Source organism: Zea mays, chromosome 2 (assembly GCF_902167145.1).
Source record: "Zea mays cultivar B73 chromosome 2, Zm-B73-REFERENCE-NAM-5.0, whole genome shotgun sequence".
NCBI lineage: Eukaryota > Viridiplantae > Streptophyta > Magnoliopsida > Poales > Poaceae > Zea > Zea mays.
The window spans coordinates 5,352,831-5,365,093 of NC_050097.1; the positions used below are offsets into that span (position 1 = coordinate 5,352,831).

Sequence of the window (12,263 nt, forward strand, 5' to 3'; positions counted from 1 at the left end):
ATGGTCCAGAGCTGCAGCTAACGACCAGACGTAATCCACCTAATGAGGCGGTACATGAAATCTACATAGGTGAACTAAAGGGAAAGTTTTTAGCAACCCATGGCTTTGCAGGTATTCATTAAGAGTTTATATAATGTAAAAAAGACGGGGGATATTATTGTGAAACTTGTTCGAGATTGTAATTATATTGCCTCTTCAGTACATCAGTGAAGCTAGACATCCAAATTAAGATGTAAACTAAGCTTGGACTACTTATTTTAGAAATTATTTACTCCATTGAACAAAAGGGGATGGACTCTCTAAAGCACACAAATTCCATCTAAATGTTACTAAATTTCATAATGCCCCATTTGGATCATTGGAATGGACTTCCAATCTAATAATCATAATTTAGACATAGATCAATTAAGCTAATATAGTTTTATACATAATATATTGGAAACATATCTAGTGTAACCATATAACCAAGACACAGGAATGGATGTGGGAGGACTTCTTTAAAAACATCGTTTTCAAAACAACCCTTCCACCTCTCCTTGGATTTTTTTTAAAAGGTACTCCCACCTTTATTCATGTGTCTTGGTTGCATGGTTGTACCAATTGGTCTGGTTGCACCAGATATGTTTCCTAATATACTTGTATACTATATGATTTTATACATAATATATTTGTATATTATTGCTGGACATATAGGGAGAGATATTTATATGCTACATTTCCAGTATAGGAAGCGACCCGAAGAGTATGTTATAAGTTGTAAGGTAGAAACATAGGCTAACCTCATATGCTTATAGAAAAAGAATGATAATTGCCAGTTATTTATTTTATCAATAATAAATAAAAACATTAAGTAAAGACTCCTAAGCATAGAAGATGATGAAGATTTAGGATTCAAGGTTACTTACATTAGCAAACGCATTGCTGAGTTGTTGCAGCAAGCCCACCAGGGAGCGCCTAACGTTGTGTGGCTTCACTGGCAAGTAGAAACCCTTTACTGAAGTGATAACGTGTAGAAGCTTCCCGTTGCAAACCTTCAACTGGGCACATAATGAAAAACTCCTTTATTACACGTATGCCCATACCCACACACACCTAAATTGGCTACCACAAGATTGCAATTTAACTCAGAAGTGCAGATCAAATTGAATAGCTACTACACCAATGCAAACGAACTCCAATTTTGCTAGCGCATCCAAATGTGTGGTTGAATTTCACTTAGCAAGCTGAAATCCAAAGTACAGCATCAGGAACTGTGGTATTTGGTTAGGCAAGAGATCAAAATAGCCAAGGATGGTGTCGACCCTCTCCTCAAACGGCACCGAGCCATTGTAGTGGCGGCAGTACTTGTCGAGGCAGTTCCAGGAACCCTTCGTAACCTCCAAACCTGGCCAGAAGAATGTGGCAGATAGGACCCCCTGGGCGGCAGCGGTGGCCCAGAGCGGCTCCCCAAGCCACCACTTGGGATCGTGGTTTTTCATGGTGAAGTAGTCCCCCGAGATGGGATCGGGGAACTAGTTGTTGATGATGCCGTGGGAGGAGGGGTAGAGGCCGGTGATGATGGAGTAGTGGTTGGGGAAGGTGAGCGTGGGGAAGACGGGGATCAGGTCCTCGGCGGCGGATGTGCTGTTGGCGAAGAGGCGGCGGATGTGCGGGAGGGGGGCCTTGTACTGGTACCCGAAGCAGAAGCCGTCCGAGGAAATGAGCAGCACCACGGGCTTGGAGAGCGGACGCCGCGGTCACGACGGTGATGGGCGGGCGGAGCAGGACAAAGGCCGTAGCGGCGGCGACGACCACGGTGAGGAAGAGCAGGAGGCGGTGGAGGGCTGGGGTGCGGCCACAGAGGGGGAGAGGAGAGCGGCGGTGGGCCGCGGCGAGTCGCTGGGGGTCCGGACCTCGACTGAGTGGGGCGGAGACGCCATCGCGGCGGGCGATGCTTTGGCTGCTAGACTTGGGGGAATGGGAGTGGAGTAGTGGACTTGATCTGGGATACTGGGCTGGAAGAACGTGCGGTCGTGTGGGTGGCGGCTGCGCACGAAGTCCCGACGATGAGTCGTGTTTGAATTAAACTTCACTTGTACTTCCTTGGGCCTCGTACGGTAACCAAATAACTCAGCCCACGTAGGCTACCGTAGTGCAAATATAATGTACCATATCGGCTAGCCAAAGGTTGCGATAGCAACTTATAAACCTTCCTGCTACAGAAGAAGCAGTTAGCTTGTGTAATCAGCTCTTGGTATTGTTAACTTGTGTCGATTTTTTGCGCGAAGCGAGCATGTGGCGCGGCTAGCAGGATAGTGTGGCGATGGACGATCCAGATTGAACAACAGCGATGGACGATCCAGATTGAACGAAGGCAGAACGGCAGGCTACCCTTAGAGCCTTAATAAGTAGTAGAGATTTTAGCTCTAGGAAATTAGAAAGATATCCATAAAAATATATATTTTTAAAAAAACATTCTGATTGGTGTATAGATTTGTTTTAATACACCATTTAAAACTACGCTTCAAAATGTCTGGTTTTAAAGTTTGAAGAGAAAATTTAAACCACAAAAACAGTTCAGAGAGGTAGATTGTGAACCTTTTCCTTTACAAAGCCACCTCGATCGTTGCTTCCCAAGATACCATGAGCCTATTTCAATTTCCCACTCCTTGTCTTTTGTCATGCTGACCTCTAGAGAACTAATAATCAGTTTCTAACACTGCTAACTCTAGGGTGTTGCATGCATATATAGGTTATGTTTTTATGTATGATAACCTTTCACAAATGATAGGATTGTGACTAGATTCGTTAGTCCTAACAGTCCTATAAATAATAATTATTATTATACTAGGTGGGTGCCCGTGCGTTGCAACGGAACCGTATAATAACACGATAACCAAAGAATGAGATAGAGATTTGCCTGTTTCCATTATACGAGTGTACTGAATATACATGTAAATGAAACAATTCCTGAACTAATGGACCAAAAACTGGAACCTGTATCCTGTCCAAGAATTGTACACCACCAATCAAGTAATCCCTTCCCAACTCATCAATCACAACCTCCAACCTAGGGCCTAATGAATCAATCTGTATCATAGTGCAAAATGAACAAGAATTTGGCTCACTGTCCTGTACAGGGCATGGCGATTCTCTATCTTCTCTAATGCACAGGGCGTGGCGTTTTAGTCACATACAACTGGACGATCGATCATCCACCAACGCGGTGCTGCACTGCACTGCGCGGTCATCTCTTCCACTGGGGCAGCCGTTCAGCCAGACTACCTGCGAATACAGCATATAGTACACAGAAATTGTAAAGAGAGCACTACAACAAGTATCTGCCTGTAACTATGTCATTGTCTCCACAGATGATAATGAAGTAAGTGATTCCATACATGATATCTAACTTTTGGGCAAAATAACATGATATAAACATTCGCAAAGTTAACAGAACTTGTTAACAAGCATGATCAGAGAACACCAGTATCAGTGCTAAGACCAGAACTTGCTTTCCAAAATGCAGGCCACGGTTAAACATGAGTCATAGTAGTAGGTGACAATTTCAGCTGTCCAAGACCAGAACCAATTGATATCCAAGTCCAGAACCAAGACTAACTTCTACAAACATTTAGAATAAAACTGGGTTGCTACAAACATTTAGACTAAAAACGAGAACACACATTTGGAGTGAACCAAGTGGTATCCAAGTACAGAACCACACATTTTGAGTGAACCAACTGCTGTTGCATGGCATAGGATCACACATTTCAGATTTCAGGAACCAAATTACAGTTGTACATGGCTTGGATCTTCTTCTTTGGAGTTATCTTTTTCACAGCTTTCCTTAATTTCCTAGGTGGGGACAATGTTGAAACAACCTCTGCTGCACATTCCACCGGTGGCACAAGTTCATTCACAGGAGGCATTGGTACAATTTCAAGTGAGGAAGATGGAATGCTAACAAGCTGCTATGAGGAAGAATCCACACTTAGTTCGGGCTGCTCAGCATATGCCTCAGGCTCTTTTGGAAACCACTTTTTAGTCATGCGTCTTGATGTACCAAAATGTTTGTAAGAAACTGCATCAAATCAGTGTTCATAAGAAACAGAATTTCTCTAGTGTAGGTCAAACATAAACTGCAAGGTATGATTTCATATCACTTGGGAAATGTACCAAATGCTCCCAATGGAACATCAACATGATCATGTTAAACTGCATCAAGTACATGTTATCTGTTATTTTAGTGAAAATCTGAACAGCACACAGAAGAAACATGGGTGAACTTTTGCTAGCCAAGCTATAAAGAAGCTTATTTGATCATGTCAAAAGAAAAGAGGAGAAAGATAAAGAAAGTTATATGTACCTACTGTGTACTATGCAGACAGTATATAAAAGTAGAAAAGATCGCTAACCAATCATTTTACCACACAGCTAAGCTAACTGCTTGAAGTAGCGGTGGCGGTGGTCGAGCGCGGGCTGAGGCGGCAACAATGGCTAGGAATCAGATAAATAATTAAGATTGATAATGTTATTGTGTAATTACTACACACCTCTAATTAAGAGAGTTTCGGTATTCTCACCTCGAGAAGTCTCTTAGACAGTTTCGATATTCTCACCTCAAGATTGTGAACAGGTGCACCCCTGTCTCCCTCTCTGATACCAGGCACCAACAATAGATTGCAGCCCATCCGTTCTCAATCCTGCTAGCAGCAACAGCAGCCCATCGCCAAGCAAATAATATTCAACAAACAAAGCAATACAATAATTGTGCAACGAATAAAATCTTTCAGTTAAATTTGAATAATATCTTTTGAACAAACACAGTCTAGCGCAGATGAGCAGTCGGTGAGGTCGCGACCGGCCAGGTCAAGACGAAGGATGGCGTGGGGGAGGGCGTATCCCTCGTAGATGGGGACGGTGTGGCTCACACCATCTCCCGAGTCGAGCACGATACCTGAGAGAGGCCACAGATTTTAGAGATTACGGACTGCAGGAGAAAATCGGATTTGGAAATTGTTAAGCAGAGAACGGAATTAGCTCACCTGTGGTACGACCACTGGCATACAGAGAGAGCACGGCCTGGATGGCGACGTACATAGCTGGGGTATTGAAGGTCTCGAACATGATCTGGGTCATCTTCTACCTACACCAGAGCTCGCCCACTGCCGCGTTTGTTAAAACAAGCAGAAAGTATCCATGAGTTGCTCTACAGAATCCGTTCTAAAAGGCATCAATTGAAGCTATTCTCTGTTTCTATTTTGCTCCCAGCATAAGACAGTAATAAAAAAACATGGCATTGACCAACAAACCACAGATCGGGCCATTTCGTTAACGAAAGCAAGTGAAAAATGCTTCCTGATCAAAGGCAAGTATTTGTTTTTGCATACTTATGGTCAGGTCAAATAATTAGCTTACCGCTTGTCTCATGGTTCGAGGAAAGCCATCAAGGATGAACCCCAATTCACCCTTTTCTTCTCCCTCTTCCAGGCGTCTTGACAACAGATTTATGATGATCTCATCAGACACCAGTTTTCCTTGATTGACAATCTCAGACATGGTGTGCGATCTTAACGCAGTCGCGCAGATGCCGAGATGCGGGTCCTGTTCACTTGGCGAAAAAGAAAGATCACAAGTAAGCATATAAGCAAGATCAAACAGTCTTCTAGATTAAACCAAACTTATTCCCGCAAATGAATTGAAGCATCGAAAGTTCAGAAACGCATACATGAATAGATTGAAATTTTGAAGAATGCATGCAGAAAGTCTCATAAGATATGATAAGTACCTGAAGATTATTCATGCACCACAGAAATTGTCATTAACTTGCAGCTACATTTTCATTTAGTATAGTGTATATTAACAAATAATTAGTAAGCAAAAGAAAACCTGGAGACGACTCAAGGGTTTTAAAAAACTTTCAATTCCGGAAAGAACGCCAGCACGTGTGCTTTCACAGAGGGCCAGCACCTGCACTCTGCCTTTCAACCACTTAATTATCTCAGATTCCCAGTTGCTAACTAAGCTTGTGAGAAGAGTATCTCTGTTTTAGGAGTTGCTGCGAAATTTTCTTTGGTCCTTGCAGCATTTTCATCTCCTCATCTTAGACCTTAAGAGCAGTTCTCTGAACAAACTGTTGCAGTGGTATTTCCTTGTTGATTTCCTTCATATATTTCCTTGGTTTTTGGCAGACCGCAGCCTGCAGGGCAGCAGCCTGTGCCCATGACTTCGCCTTCACCGCCACAGAAAACTAACATCAGCCGCAGTACAACCATGATGCAGACGCCAACTGATGCTGGAAACTGTACTTTACAGTGGTTAGTTTTTTCGCTGTGCGTCTCGTGTCTTGTATACGTGTAAGATCAGGTTAGATTCACAAGACAACTCTTGAACTACACGGAGAGAAGTTGATGAGGTGAAAGAATTAATTGAGATAGTGAGAGAGTATATTCTTGGTCTGAAGATGGAACTCAAGAGAAAGGAATTGAGGGATGAGGTGACCCGCCAAAAGGAGTTGGCTGCTTACTTCACAAATTGCAAGCTTCAGAGAATTCATATGAGGCTTGTGCTTTCTAGTGCCATGGCTCTTTTCTTATCTTTTCCATTAATCTGAACCTCTTTTTCCGCATATATAGGTGCATGTTTGTAACTGAACATTATCATCTATTTGCTACAATCAACCCATCTACTTTCTGAATGTGTGATTGTTAGTTTTATTAGAGAAGATGAGTAATGTTCCAATATTGGTAGATAACTTTTAAAATTATAGGTCTGAGAAACTGGTATCCAAAGCCATGAAGTATGTCTCATGTGAAGTGATATTTGTGCTAACCTTATTGATTGTTATATTGTAGATGAATCTAATTCGTGTCTACCAGCTAGGCCATCCAAAGCGAAAGGATTATGTCCCTTGGTTCTATGGCTTGACAAAAACATTAAAGAGCATAAGGATTCAGGCTACATTTTGGGTTTTTTTATTGTCTTATAGTTCTCTCAGTCCAGTGTTTATTTCTTTGTCTAGGCTTGTCTCAATTTACCCTAACATTTTAGGGCTGGCCGTTACGAGGTGGATGGGTATGTGTACAGTGCAGCGGAAGAACCCAGAATTATGATTACAGGGAAGTGGAACAAGTCCCTGAGTTGCCAACCATGTGACCAAGAAGGCGATCCGCTTCCAGGCACGGAGCTGAAGGAGGTCGTACTTTCTTTCACATATTTGCGGATGACTGATGCACTGAACTGGTCATACTTGATTGACTGCAGATCTGGAGAGTTGCTCCTGCCCCACAGGGCGACAAGTATCAGTACACACAATTTGCACACAAAATAAACAGCTTCGACACGGCACCTAAGAAGCTGTTGGCATCTGATTCACGGTTGAGGCCTGATAGATATGCCCTCGAGAAGGGTGACATGTCTAAGTCTGGGGCAGAGAAGAGCAGGTACTTTCCCCATTCTCTGCTTTTCTGATTGTATATTGGAATTTCGAATGGCCTGTTTTCCTGCCTTCAGTTTTGACACCACCCCCGAGTTTCTGCAAACTTTCAGGCTCGAGGAACAACAGAGAGCTGAGAAACGAACTCGAGAGGCCAAGGGCGAGCAATTTACTCCTAGATGGTTCAACCTGACAGATGTGGTCTCCCCTACACCGTGGGGTGACCTGGAAATTTATGAATACAACGGAAAATACACAGAGCACCGGGCTGCCATAGACGGCTCCGATGTCACCGACGAGACAAATGTCACTTCAGTCAAGTTCAGCCCATGGCAATATGGTAGATCATCTTCCCAATGATTCTCCGTGGCCAGAAGCCGCCATGCCTACGCTCGCTGTGTAAAACACTTCCAGGCCTGGCCTTGCTGGTTTGTTGTGCCATCAGCGGTTTCCTTGCCCTTGTAGTATTGTGGCCTTCCCCCCCTTTCCCTTAAATGCTACAGTTATTCAGGAAGTGGTGTAGTCCGTGTACTGTCGCAAGTCTAGCAGAGATTGCAGAGTTTTGTTGAATCACCACAATATACTACTCTAGGATTAGGCTCTAGAAGGTGCGAAAGATGCACCACCACATGAAAAATTTAGCATTTCTTATCTTTTCCATTAATCTGAACCTCTTTTTCCGCATATATAGGTGCATGTTTGTAACTGAACATTATCATCTATTTGCTACAATCAACCCATCTACTTTCTGAATGTGTGATTGTTAGTTTTATTAGAGAAGATGAGTAAAGTTCCAATATTGGTAGATAACTTTTAAAATTATAGGTCTGAGAAACTGGTATCCAAATCCATGAAGTATGTCTCATGTGAAGTGATATTTGTGCTAACCTTATTGATTGTTATATTGTAGATGAATCTAATTCATGTCTGCTAGCTGGGCCATCCAAAGCGAAAGGATTATGTCCCTTGGTTCTATGGCTTGACACAAACATTAAAGAGCATAAGGATTCAGGCTACATTGGACTTGTTCACGTGAAAGGGGTACTTTCTTGCCTTGCATAACTTCTGCAGAAGTTATTGAATGTATCCACTACAGGTGAAAGATATCTCATAGATGCAGCATGGTTGTTGATTGAAATGGTCAACGGAAATTGAGGAAAAATCTTCTTCCCTCCCAGATTCAAGAACCATATGCAACGAACGGGCACGAACAGCTCCTGCAACCAGTGCCAAAAGGACCACTGCTGCCCCTCAAAAGCCTTTGTACAAGTTTTTAATATATGGCAGGACTGGATGGATTGGTGGCCTCCTTGGTAAGATTTGTGACAAGCAAGGGATACCATATGAGTATGGGAAAGGACGTTTGGAGGAGCGCTTTGAGCTGTTGGAGGAGATCAGAAAGGTGAAGCCAACTCAAGTTTGTAATGCTGACGGAGTAACTGGGAGACCAAATGATGACTCGTGTGAGACCCATAAACAGGACACGTATTGGTCCTTATCTTAAAATTAGCATCAACCGATATGTACCGGAAGAATGCATATAAACAAAAAAATGTTATAAGAATTAAGAAAGAATTGATATAACACTGATCAATACTCAAAGAGGTCATGCTATAAATCAGAAGTATAAAAAGACTAATGCAAGACCACCATACATAATGATCTAGGACTAATCAATTATTCATGCCGATAGAATAGCCACATGATGTTAAGAAAGGGGTAGTTAGATACAGAAACTGCACCTTGCACTCATAACAAAAATACATGAAAACTTCCACATTCACTAACCAACAGTTTGAATAATGTTTAACCAACATTGTGATCACAGTGCTTATGCTTTAAAATCCTATTTACATTTGCCATTCTCAGTAATGTTTAACCAACAGTTTGAAATTGTGACGTACCTCCGTGTCTTCTCTGCACCTCCGTGTCTTCTCTAGGGACGGCGGTGGCGAGGGCGAGGTGTGTGGAGGCAGACGCCTCCACCTTTGCTCGGATGTGGCGGCAACGTCTGAGCTGTTGATTGGGCGGCGAGCGAGGGGCAGGATCTGAGAGGTGAGGGTTTAGGGCGAGCGAGTGCTGTCGGTGGACTGTTGAAAATAACCAGCTACCTCACTATTAATAATAAACCATTAAATAATATTATTACAGGTAGTTGTAGGTTAGATGTAATGTGCTTGTCAATTGAAGTGAACACATATGATACTTGGTAAGAAGAAATATAGGATGATCACCTGCATACTCTGGTGCAAGGTACCTGCAGCCAGCAAGTCTTTCCTCTACGGAGAAAGGACAGACCAGGAGAAAGGACAGACCAGGAGCCTATTCAAAGAGAGGGAAAACGTTTCAAGTAATCATAAATTCAGAATGATCACTGGAACCTTGTTCTAAGCATTGTCTAAGTTCTATCCGATAGTCTATGGGTTCACTGAGGTACCTGTAACAGCTAGAGATGGCAACGGGTACAAACCCGCTAGGTTTTGCCGTCCCAAACCCGTACCCGTGAAAAATATCCATGCCCGTTAAAAAACCCGTACCCATGACGGGTTTGAGATTTTGCCCAAACCCGTACCCATCGGGTTAGCGGGTACCCATGGGTTACCCGCGGGTTTCATCTCCAATATACTTGTTCTTCTCATAATCAATAATTATCGTAATGATTAATGAGATCATGATCCAAAATCTATGTAATGAACAACGAGTTCATGATTTGGTATAAAAATTATTAGTAGAGAGAATGAAATACAAATAATAAGTTGTATAATTAAGTGACCTTGCACTAAGTTATCCATCCACCACATATATAACGCTAGTAAAAACTATAATAGCAAGCAAGCAACACTCTCACCGACTACTGATGCATTCACCAATTGATAAAAATTATGAAGTAAATAAGGAATAACAAGTTTGTTGGTCGTTTATAAAATAAAATGACAATATGCACTAGGTTTGGTCGGGTTTAAAAAACCCACGGGTTCACGGGTTTGGGTACTATAGGAACAAACCCGTACCCATAAACCCGTCGGGTATAGATTTATGCCCATTAACAAACCCATGGGTATGAAAATTGACCCAAACCCGTACCCTAATGGGGTAAAAACCCATCGGGTTTCGGGTTTCGGGTACCCATTGCCATCTCTAGTAACAGCTCCAATTCAGCAACAGTGTCAAGTGATGAAGCAAGTGCTATAGAAAGTTTGTCAGGGTTATTCTCCTTAATATATTTCAAGAGAGTCTGCAAACCAGTCTGCAGATGGTGCAAAATAGCTCAGCTATCATGCTACAAGAATAAAGATCATGGCTAAATACAGGTAAAAAATAGGTTCATGTTTGTTCCGTGAACTACATTTTGCACCCTTAGCATTTTTTAATTACCTTCTCTTCGAGTAATGAGGTATATAGCTTGGCACCCTCCTCCTTATGCTCTTCAGGAATGCTTGCCAGGATTGCCTCCTTGTTGTCCATTGCTATCTGCACAAGAGCATCAGAGTAGTATATGAATGAAGTGCAATCCTATCAAGTGGAACTGGCAAGTGCACAAGAGCACGGATCAAACATGTGCCATCAGTCTAGATAGCTCCAGGAAATAGTTACTCTCAACTCTGAAGAGCAACCAGAAAAATTAACATGCCATGGAGACAGACAATTTACTTTCATGGACTTCTTCACATCGCCCTCCATGGAACCGTACGGCTTCCTCTGCGGTATCCTCAACAAGTACGAAATATCCTCCAGCGATTCCTGCCAAATGTAGGAATGTAAGGCAACGCCCAGACGGAAGAATCGAATAAGCAAACCTACATGCAAATCCTCAGGAGCAGGCAAACCTGTATGGCCTTCATGTTCGGGTTAGCGGGGATCGCCCTCCTCAGGGCCAGCTCCCCGGTCCTCGGCACCTTAGTGTCAGGCGATGTACGGGTGGATGGTGGCTGGCTTGACATCGCAAGCAGCGCGGAGTGGCAATTGCAGAAGGCGAGCTTGCCGGGGGCGACGGGAGAGCGACGCGAGAAGTGGATCTAGGGATAGAGCGTCGGGGAGGGAGAATGTGCATCGAACAGGGAGGGGTCCATGGCGCACCAGAACCTAGAGCGCACCAGGGGGCTCTCGCCGGCGGCGACTACCATGCGGGCCTCGCGCGTAGGTCCTCTCCCCGGCCACCGTATGCCTGGCCGCATCGCCCAGCGCGACGGCGGCGGAGGCTAGCGAGGCGAGGCACCCAGCGAGCGGTGCGTCTTGAGGAGCAGCACCCACATGGTATGCGTGGAGTTCTTGGAGCGCCCCGCTGGAGAACGGCGAGGGCGGTTCGACAGCGGAGGGATTCGCGGCGGGATGCGCGGAGCATGCGCTGCGGCGGACAGACGGGCGTGCGGGCGTTTCGCGCAGGCGGGCGTTCGGTTGCGGCGATTTTCGCGGGGGCTGGGCGCGCGGTAGCAGGAGGAGTTGGTAGAGGCGGGGGCAGTCTACGCTTCACTCTTAATAGTTGTAGAGATCTTTATTTGGATCCACTTATTAATAGTGTGGTTTTATAAGTGTTTGATGATGCAAGTGAACCAACAGTGTTTGTTATCATCTTTACATCAGCTCCTAAGCGAGTAAACATGACCATCCCTACTACAAGGCCATGTAAATCTTCGCTTACTAATAATTAGTTGTTAACTATCAACACTTATATATTTGAACGTGTGCTAAGGAATTGTCAAAGGGTCTAACCAAAAACTTGGATCCTCTCCTCTGAGTTATGTTGAGTGACGAAATATCTGCATCATTTTTGCAACATTGGCATGGGTTATTAAATATCAATTTAAGGGTTCTATGGCAAAATACTACATATGGCTAGTTTCTTGTTCTC

At 43.7% G+C, this 12,263-nt stretch overlaps 3 protein-coding genes across 3 annotated transcripts; 1 reads left to right on the forward strand and 2 right to left on the reverse strand.

The window, feature by feature from the left end:
• Window positions 1-4,374: 4,374 nt before the first annotated feature.
• On the reverse strand, window positions 4,375-5,460 carry LOC109943939 (actin-85C-like). The gene is made up of 2 exons (XM_020548026.2): window positions 5,025-5,460; window positions 4,375-4,936 (listed from the first exon to the last, which is right to left on the reverse strand). The coding sequence occupies exons 1-2, from the start codon at window positions 5,116-5,118 to the stop codon at window positions 4,773-4,775; spliced, it is 258 nt and encodes an 85-aa protein (XP_020403615.1). The 5' UTR covers window positions 5,119-5,460; the 3' UTR covers window positions 4,375-4,772.
• Window positions 5,461-6,949: 1,489 nt separating this feature from the next.
• LOC103648353 (oxysterol-binding protein-related protein 3C-like) lies at window positions 6,950-7,984 on the forward strand. Its single transcript, XM_008672837.2, has 3 exons — window positions 6,950-7,174; window positions 7,243-7,421; window positions 7,528-7,984. Exons 1-3 carry the CDS (start codon window positions 7,088-7,090, stop codon window positions 7,772-7,774), a joined length of 513 nt encoding a protein of 170 aa, XP_008671059.2. The 5' UTR covers window positions 6,950-7,087; the 3' UTR covers window positions 7,775-7,984.
• Window positions 7,985-10,682: 2,698 nt separating this feature from the next.
• On the reverse strand, window positions 10,683-11,841 carry LOC103645843 (peptidyl-prolyl cis-trans isomerase CYP37, chloroplastic-like). The gene is made up of 4 exons (XM_035965041.1): window positions 11,242-11,841; window positions 11,066-11,155; window positions 10,790-10,885; window positions 10,683-10,694 (listed from the first exon to the last, which is right to left on the reverse strand). The coding sequence occupies exons 1-4, from the start codon at window positions 11,353-11,355 to the stop codon at window positions 10,683-10,685; spliced, it is 312 nt and encodes a 103-aa protein (XP_035820934.1). The 5' UTR covers window positions 11,356-11,841.
• Between the last annotated feature and the right edge of the window lie 422 nt (window positions 11,842-12,263).

What these genes read in the sequence shown, in the direction of transcription:
- LOC109943939 (XM_020548026.2), bottom strand. Translation starts at nt 5,118, where the DNA reads ATGACCCAGATCATGTTCGAGACCTTCAATACCCCAGCTATGTACGTC. An exon ending in TGCCAGTGGTCGTACCACAG is followed by an intron (nt 4,937 to 5,024) that starts GTGAGCTAATTC and finishes GGCCTCTCTCAG; the next exon opens with GTATCGTGCTCGACTCGGGA.
- LOC103645843 (XM_035965041.1), bottom strand. Translation starts at nt 11,355, where the DNA reads ATGTCAAGCCAGCCACCATCCACCCGTACATCGCCTGACACTAAGGTG. An exon ending in CGAACATGAAGGCCATACAG is followed by an intron (nt 11,156 to 11,241) that starts GTTTGCCTGCTC and finishes TACATTTGGCAG; the next exon opens with GAATCGCTGGAGGATATTTC. An exon ending in ATGTGAAGAAGTCCATGAAA is followed by an intron (nt 10,886 to 11,065) that starts GTAAATTGTCTG and finishes GCTCTTGTGCAG; the next exon opens with ATAGCAATGGACAACAAGGA.
- LOC103648353 (XM_008672837.2), top strand. Translation starts at nt 7,088, where the DNA reads ATGATTACAGGGAAGTGGAACAAGTCCCTGAGTTGCCAACCATGTGAC. An exon ending in CAGGCACGGAGCTGAAGGAG is followed by an intron (nt 7,175 to 7,242) that starts GTCGTACTTTCT and finishes GATTGACTGCAG; the next exon opens with ATCTGGAGAGTTGCTCCTGC. An exon ending in TCTGGGGCAGAGAAGAGCAG is followed by an intron (nt 7,422 to 7,527) that starts GTACTTTCCCCA and finishes GCAAACTTTCAG; the next exon opens with GCTCGAGGAACAACAGAGAG.